This window comes from Cornus florida, unplaced genomic scaffold, assembly GCF_030987335.1.
Source record: "Cornus florida cultivar Cherokee Brave unplaced genomic scaffold, ASM3098733v1 CherokeeBrave_3.0.0_Hap2_Chr01, whole genome shotgun sequence".
In the NCBI taxonomy this organism is placed as follows: Eukaryota; Viridiplantae; Streptophyta; class Magnoliopsida; order Cornales; family Cornaceae; genus Cornus; species Cornus florida.
Genome location: NW_026775571.1, coordinates 102,437,057 through 102,446,069, shown reverse-complemented (window position 1 = coordinate 102,446,069; position 9,013 = coordinate 102,437,057). Strand labels below are relative to the sequence as shown.

Here is a 9,013-nt window from a genome sequence, read left to right as displayed (position 1 = left end):
TCATTGTTAACCTCCTACTACTCTGGTTTAAATCAATGAGCAACACTCCTTCCTTCTCTCTTTGATTCAGCCTTAGTCTCAGCCAAACCCAATTCTCCCTCTCTGTTTTCCTCTCAACCCTCTCTGTATAACGCGTCACCTCCACTGTTACGTGATTAGGGTTCTAAAACCCTTGGCAAACGTATACCCGTATATTTATAGGCCTCTAAGTCCAATTATAATCAGAGACGGAAACCAAACTAAATACTAGTCGGCCAATTTCATAAAAGAATAAAACCCTAATTTAGAGTTATTAAAAATTAATAATTAAATTAATCACCTAACCTAACTAAACAATTTATGGAAACAAATAAGTAAATTAAATTTTCCACATAAGCACACATCGAAGAAAACACATAATTAAATTAAATCATTAAACAATTATAACAAATAATGTAATTAAACAAAAACAATCAATTAAACAAAAAAACTCAATTAGATAAAAACAACAATTAAACATTTAGGCAAATAATCAAATAAAAATGAAACAAAACAATAATTAAAATGCCGAGATTATCCTTTTTAAAATTAGAGGTATTACAGTTATGGGGTGGGTTGGGAACTGTCACCCTGCCCTGTTTATATTATTAAATTACAATTGTGTCCTTGTACTTTATTTTATATTCAATAATATTCAGTATATATTAAGCAAATCTTAGTTTATTCTATTTCCAATCACTAAATATTCTTTTGTATTATTCTTATTTGAGAACTTCTATGTATTATTTTGATGTTCTTGCAACAATTTTAGTCTTAAGTTTCAATTGAGAAGTTGAATCTTGTTTTTATCGGCATAGGAGAAAAAAAATTATTATTTATTTTAGTTAGATTCATATTACAATTACGAAAATACTCTACAAAATTTGTTCCCTCCCCGAGCAGCCCACTCCATTTAATAAACGGTTTTGGAGTGGCAATGGGGATAGCTATTCTAAACGCGGATGGGGATGGGATGGTGTTCCCTGCCCCAAGCCTCCCCATTGCCATCCCTAGTTGCAAGGGCAGCGTTGCTTCCCGTGTTCGGGAGTTTGAGTTTGAAACTCACACTCTCTCCCTCTCTTCTAATCACTAGCCCTAACATTCTTACCATAAAAACAAAAAAAAATATATATATATATATAGTCAGTCATACATTGAACGGTGATACTTAACCAATACTCTTGGCGTGTCCCATTTATGTCTGAACATGTTCATAATTTAAAATAAATTCTTAATTTTGAATACATATTCCACGATTGAACCTTGATTATGGCATAATTTAGAAAAAGAAATAGAATAAGTATAATTGTATAAAACCCAAAAGTGAAGGTTTGTATAAAATAACCCATGAGCTCTTCTTGTTCATTATATTACAAGATTCTTTTGCAGGTGAAATTCCGCAAGAAATCAACAACCTTCTTATTTTGGAGTTATTAGCACTGGAAAATACCAACCTCATTGGTCTCATTCCATCTTCCATATTTAACATCACTTCTTTGAAAAACCTTAATCTTCTTGAAAATAACTTGACAGGTATAATCCTTTTATTCTGTTTAGAAGTTGTAATGAGCTTTATGCTATGTTTCGCACTGAATTGGTGCTTTGGATTTGAAATGGAAAAAATTTTAGTACAAAATTTGAATTAAATTGAACTAAACTTTACTCCAATTCCAAATCCAAGGCACCAAATCAGTACTCCCAAATATAATATATATTAGGTTTGTTAATTTGTTGTTCTTTTTGGCATGCATGCAGGTTTAATACCCCAGGAGATTGGTGACCTTCACAACTTGGAGGAATTATTTTTAAGTTTCAATGACCTAAAACGTCCCATTCCAGAAACGATCTTTAATATCTCAACACTACAAACCATTTCGCTCGTCTACAATCACCTTTCGGGAACCTTCCATCAAATATTGGCCACAGCCTACCCAATCTTCAAATACTTGCTCTTGGAGATAATAACCTCAATGGAATTCTCCCAGACTCTATCTCAAATGCTTCTCAACTCACTTCTCTAGACCTCAGATTGAATGCATTCACCGGCTCAATTCCCAACTCACTTGGTAATTTGGCACGACTTCAACATCTAGGCTTGGGAATGAACTATTTCGTCGGTGATTCTTCTTCGTCTACAGAATTGAGCTTCCTCGATTCTTTGACCAATTGCAGACACTTAAGAAGATTATGGGTTGATGAAAATCCCCTAAATGGTATCCTTCCAGCTTCCATCGCCAATCTCTCCAGTTCCCTTGAAAATATAGATGCGGGTTCATGTGGAATCAAGGGAAACATTCCTGATGGAATTGGTAATTTAAGCAATTTGATTTTCTTAAATCTTCCAGAAAATGACTTGAGTGGCCTTATTCCAACAACGATCAAAGGATTAAGGAAACTTCAGGTATTAAATCTTGGGGAAAACAGAATTCAAGGATTCACTCCAGAGGATCTCTGCAATTTACTAAACCTGGGTGCATTGCGCTTTAACAAAAATAATTTTTCTGGCTCCATACCGGCATGCTTAGGGAATATTACTTCCTTAATATATCTATATCTACATTCTAACATATTAACTTCTAGCATACCAACCTCCTTTTGGAGCCTCACAGATCTTTTGGTGTTGGACCTATCCTCAAATTCTTTAAGTGGCCGTTTGTCCCCAGAAATTGGAAACTTAAAGTCCGCGACAGTAATAGATCTATCAATGAATCAATTCTCAGGTGATATCCCAAGCACCATTGCAGGTCTGCAAATGTTGATTCATCTACCTTTGTCTCGTAATATTATACACGGGCCCATTCCTGAGTCATTTGGCAACTTGATAAATTTGGAATTCTTGGATCTGTCACAAAACAACCTCTCCGGTATGATCCCCAAGTCATTAGAGGCACTCTTGTATCTTAAATATTTCAATGCATCTTTTAATAGACTGAAGGGAGAAATTCCAACTGGAGGTGCTTTCGCAAACTTCACATATTAATCTTTTATGCCGAATGAAGCGTTGTGTGGTGCTCCTCAGTTCCAAGTCCGGCCATGTGACAATAGTTCCCCTCACAGATCAAACATAAAAAGAATGCCTCTAATATTTATATTTTTACCAATCACATCAATACTTCTTGTCTTAGCAATTCTATTTCTTTGCCTAAGAAGTCGATGGAGGGGAAATAAAATTCCAATTCAAACTGAATTGATACCCATAGTTACACGTGAAAGAATTTCATACCATGAACTTATGCGAGCAACAGATGGGTTTAGTGAAAGCAATTTGCTTGGCATGGGGAGTTTTGGTTCAGTTTATAAAGGGACACTTACAGATGGGAAGATTTTAGCTGTAAAGGTATTTAATCTGCAACAAGAAACTGCTTTTAAGAGTTTTGACACAGAATGCATAATATTGCGCAACATTCGCCACCGAAATCTCACCAAAGTCATTAGCAATTGCTCTAACTTTGATTTCAAGGCCTTGATACTAGAGTACATGCCTAATGGGAGTCTTGAAAAGTGGTTGTATTCACACAACTACTTCTTGGATATTTTGCAAAGATTAGACATAATGATAGATGTGATGTGTGCATTGGCCTATCTCCACCATGATTACTCAACGTGTGTGGTTCATTGTGACCTCAAACCCAACAATGTCCTTCTAGATCAAGATATGGTTGCACATGTCAGTGACTTCGGCATTGCAAAGTCCTTAGAAAAGGGGGAGAGCATTGCACTAACTAAGACTCTAGCCGCATTTGGATATATTGCACCAGGTAATTAAAGCTTTTAGTTTTTAATTTGTATGTGCATCTAAGTTTGAGATACTCTCTCATTAATTACAAAATTTAATATCAAGTTTCCATTGAACATTACTTTGCTCATCCATCTGCTAATTCCTCTTTTGAATTTTAATGTTGGATGTAGAATATGGATTGGAATGATTAGTATCCACAAGGTGTGATGTCTACAGTTACGGCATTATGTTGATGGAAACATTTACAAGAAAGAAGCCCGTTGATGAAATATTTACTGGAGGTATGAGCTTCAAGAGTTGGGTAAACCAATCGCTGCCCAATGCAATAATTCATGTCATAGATTCCAACTTGCTAAAGCCAGAGGAAGCACACTTCCCTGCAAAGCTGCAATGTTTATCGTCCCTCATGGAATTGGCCCAGAATTGCTCTGCCGAATCACCCCAAGAGAGGATCAACATGAAAGATGCTCTAGTAGCACTCAAGAAGATCAAACTTCAATTACTCACAAATTGCGAAGGGACTTAAATTATGAAATTAGTTTGTTCTTCTTAGATATTAATTTTTCTGTTTGTGATGTTTAAAGTTTTAACTTTCAGAAGGCATCCAAATCCAAATGGTCGTGAGTAACAAATGTCTAGTCGTTCAAATTATCCTGAATTGAGGATGAGTAAAAATTTTAGACTTTTAGTCATTGTTTAATGTGCTAATGAAGTGATTTATTTTAATTGCTTTGCAGGACTCCAGCAGGTGCGAGCCCTTTTAGTGACTCTGTTCCATTATTATAGAATCCTGCTGCGAAAGCATTTGCTTTCAAGACCGGTAATCAAGGTGGACTGATCTATATTCTGTTATAGATCAAGGTCGTCTTCAAAAGATTCAAGACGAAACACATATAACCTGTCTTTTTTTTTTTTCTTTTTTTTTTATTCGTTCTATTCTTCTTCTTTAGCAACCATTTAAATATGGTGTTTTGTTTCAATTGCTTAATGCTGTATTTAGATCCATTTACAGAGTGTTACCATTATGCAGTTATGTCTCTTCGTGCAATACGTGGCCTGCTGCATACATAATGTTTCATGCTTGTATGTGATGTTCTAAGCAGTATTTAGATCCATTTGCAGAGTCCATTGTGTTTTTACTCGTCATTTAGAACCCAGACATAGCATTGGTAAGAGGATTAATTACTCATCAATATGAGAGAAATTCTCTTGATTTTAGCCTGAGTTTTGTAGGATCCAAGTCTAATACAAAGTATAGTTATATACTATTAATGTACGGACAAACTTACGGTATAAGTATTACTTTATGGACAATATATACTTACCTACTCATGGATGAGTAGGTGATCTCATAAATTCACACAATATTGTATGCAATTACAAAAGGTTTGCGAGCACTAAACACCTCTATAGTATGCATGTAGGGTATATAACACCTATAGGTTCTTAAAATTCTCTAACCTTTACTTTTGGTGCAAACAAGGACCTGTTGTCAGTGGAGCGATTGAAAAACTGAAGTTCCCTTAAAAAATAAATAAATAAATAAATAAATAAATAAAAAGAGGTGAAAAACTAAGTAAATGCAAAATGACTAAAATGTCTAACCCTAAATATAAAGGATAGGAGTGTTGTTTGCCCAAAATGTAAACTTTGGGGTGTTTTTGTGTTTCTCTGACTGGTGTTATGTGTGTGTGTGTGTATATATATAGAGAGAGAGAGAGAGGGGGAGAAACTTACAATGGAATGGATCGGAGAGAGATCCGTGGAGAAAGAGAGAATTTAGAAATAGAGAGAGAAAGAGGGACATGGGTTTGAAAAAAGAGGGGGAAATGTAATATATATAATGGTATAAGGGATATTTTGGGGAGAGCAAAAAGGTATTTTAGGAATTTTATAACTTAAAATAGCCATGTGCCACGCCCATGACTTCTTAAAGATCATTTTCTAGCAAAATATAGACATTAAACCCTTCTTTGCCACATTTTTCAAACTTAATAGACTTATATATTCAAATTAAAATATATGGGTGTTATTTGCTCAAAATGTAAGCATTAATGGTGTTTTTCTCACTTTGCCCATTACAAAATTAAGAAATCGATAAAAAAAGTTAAATAACTTTTTGAGGACTTTATCACTTATTCTCTCTAGTTTTCTTATTTATCACTTTCCTAATTTTGTAATGTAATTATAGACTATGTATTCACATGTAATTGGACTACATCAACAGTAGTAGAAATCACCTACCATTGCTGAGTAGGTAAGTATTGTTCTCACTGTATTAGAGTATTAACAAATGGACAATATTTAAGTAGCATCTTAATTACAATAGTAAATAGCACACGTATGTTAGAAAAATAAACTAATATAAAACATGTCATCATAAGAGCATTTTCGTTGAAGTCACGCTTATTGTCATCGACCGATAAGACTATTAGTCTCATGGTCAATGACAAAAGAGATAATGAATAATGTGGAGCTTGATAAATATGGTACACTAAGACCTAATTTTGCGATGGCATTGAAGTTAAAGTTAAGGGTATTTTGATAAATTTTATACTAGTTATGGTGTCGAAGTGCATGAGTATTTATTTTATTATAAATTCTTTGTATTATGTGCTAATTTTTTATTTTTTATTTTTTGTGAAATTCCTAAAATTCGTGAACATAGCCTAATTCTTAGATGAACTATACTAAATCTATATGTTCTGATGCTTGGATTTTTTTAATTTATAAGTGATATTCATATTACTAATATGCATATATAATTTCCCTTTTGGCATACTTGGATCATGACCTGGTCAATATTTACAATATCAGTTTTTATGGACGAATATTATTAAACAGCTGTCTACACCTTAAAGAATATACCTACCATTGACAATTAGAAAGCAAACAGCTGTATACATCTTAAAAGAATTTAACATTGACTTCACATCCATTTCCTTACCTCATCATTAATTTGCATCACAATTAGAGGAGTCGCTTGACACATCTCGAATTTTTTATTTTTTATTTTTTATCATCACATCTCGAATGTTATGTGCCAATCATTAAAAAGACAAAAATGTCCTTTAGATAAAATATTTTAGGTTTAATTTGTCTTTTTTTTTGCTGGAAAATGGAGGCAAACAAAGTGAACATCCAAGATATCTAAATTTGGACTCCAACAGATTAAATTCCAGCATTCCTGAAACCATTTGGAGTCTTAAAGATCTTTTGCACTTCAACTTGTCCTCTAATTTTTTTAGTGGAAATATTTCCCAAGGGATTGGAAGTTTAAAGGTAGCAACAATACTTCATCTATCAATGAATCACTTCACATGTGATATTCCTAGTACAATTGGTGGTTTGCAAGACTTAATTAGTCTTTCTTTTTCACATAATAGTTTGCAAGGATCAATTCCTGAATCATTTGGAAACATGGTGGCTTTGGAATCCTTGGATCTATGCCAAAACAATCTATCAGGTCCAATTTCTTCTCAAAAACTAATTCACAACAATTATTCAAATAATTTTACACATGCGCCCTCCATTTACATGATAGTTGTCAAAGTCCAAACAAATCCAGTTTGCCACTTTTTCACCTACGTCTAACACATGATAATTTAACACATGCCGATTTACATGATATTTTAATACTACTTTTGTCCCCAAAAAAATATTTCTTTTAAAAAACTGTAACAAAAAAGAATATTTCTTTTAAAAAATTGTGACGGATAGTATATCTTTCAAGAAACTAAGAATAAAAATTCTCACCGGAGAACTTTTGCAAACTTCATGAATCAATTATTTTTGTCAAATGAAACGTTGTGCGGTGTCCCTCAGCTCCTCCAAAGTCTTGAGCTTACGTTCATTTGAGGTCTTGCCATGCCATACTAGTTATATTCCAAATCAAGGGTAAAAGATTAACGTGGTCCCACAATTTATAATAATTTTACAATGAGTGTTAGCTGACTGTTACTCTACCCGTGTGATTTGTTTACACATGTTGTCACTTTTTTCAATTTTGTTTACTTTTTCTCACAATTTTTTATGTTAATATTATTATTCTTTTATTCTTTGTAAAATACTTTTTCTGTCTCAAAATAAATATCTTATTTTAAAAACTATGATGTAATTATTTTTAAAATAGAAAACTTATTTTGAGAAAGAAAATGTATTATAATTAGTGTCAATTGTAAAAGTGAGAATAATCTCGTTTTTGTAAAATATTTTCACTTCTCACTTCAATTGAGAATCAGCATAAAAACACTGTACTCGTACTTGGTATCAGTAATTACAATGAATTGTCTTGAGCTTCAAAAGTCACTATCAATTTCTCCCTCCATTAATATCAATGTCAAGCCAATGAAAGTTTTCGCTGATGTCATTGCAAGGTAAGCATGAAATACCATAAATGTCTTTATAAAAGGTACTAGGGCATAAAGACCTTTACATTTTTATTCAAAATTACTTAATACCCTCCTATCAAATCTTACATTTACATTTTGTCAAATTATAATCGAGAGAACATTTAACTTTTATTACTTTCATTTCTCATAAAATTTGACACGTGCACATTAACCCCGTACCGTTAAATGATTATTAGGATTGTTAAGGAAAATCCACAGAATCACCAAACTACCCTTTCTTTGTTTGAAAACACATCCATGGCCTTATAAGGTACAGTCAAATTATAGAACTACCCTTATAATGTTAAAAAAAACTGTACTAAACTCCCACTCTCCGATTTTCCCTCACTAAAATTCTTAGTCCTTTCTTACTTCTTTTTCTTCACTTCAAAAACCTACCGCAATATATATATATATATATATATATATATATATTCATATGTGTGTATAAAACAGTTATTGTAACGACCCAAAAGATACCAAAATAATAATAATAAAATATATAAAATTTCGGTATGACCTCCGCAGAAAAAGTCCCTCTACAACCTGTTAAAAAAAAAAAAAAAAAAAATGCAATGGCCTCACTGAGCCTTAAAAATAACCTATCATGTCCCAACGCATAATAAAGATATTATACCACATTTCCAAAATGACTACATATATACAAAAAGTCATGTTCTTCCTTCTCATCCAAACAAGGAACACACTTAGGTTACATCAAGTTATAGTCCATAAAATGTAATTAGAATTTAAAAGTCCATAGCTTACATCCTTGTACCAATTAAACTAAAGTTTTACAAAATAGTTAATTTTACATTTACAAAATATTAGCTAGAGTTCTAGTACAAAGGTTAGCAAAAATAAA

The 9,013-nt window shown here is 32.9% G+C and overlaps 2 protein-coding genes across 2 annotated transcripts; both read left to right on the top strand.

Moving 5' to 3' along the window:
- The first annotated feature begins 955 nt into the window (after nucleotides 1-955).
- On the top strand, nucleotides 956-2,998 carry LOC132279276 (probable LRR receptor-like serine/threonine-protein kinase At3g47570). Its single transcript, XM_059781212.1, has 3 exons — nucleotides 956-1,055; nucleotides 1,408-1,551; nucleotides 2,004-2,998. The coding sequence occupies exons 1-3, from the start codon at nucleotides 956-958 to the stop codon at nucleotides 2,996-2,998; spliced, it is 1,239 nt and encodes a 412-aa protein (XP_059637195.1).
- Nucleotides 2,999-3,250: 252 nt separating this feature from the next.
- LOC132279267 (receptor kinase-like protein Xa21) lies at nucleotides 3,251-4,283 on the top strand. Its single transcript, XM_059781200.1, has 2 exons — nucleotides 3,251-3,776; nucleotides 3,949-4,283. Exons 1-2 carry the CDS (start codon nucleotides 3,251-3,253, stop codon nucleotides 4,281-4,283), a joined length of 861 nt encoding a protein of 286 aa, XP_059637183.1.
- Nucleotides 4,284-9,013: the final 4,730 nt, after the last annotated feature.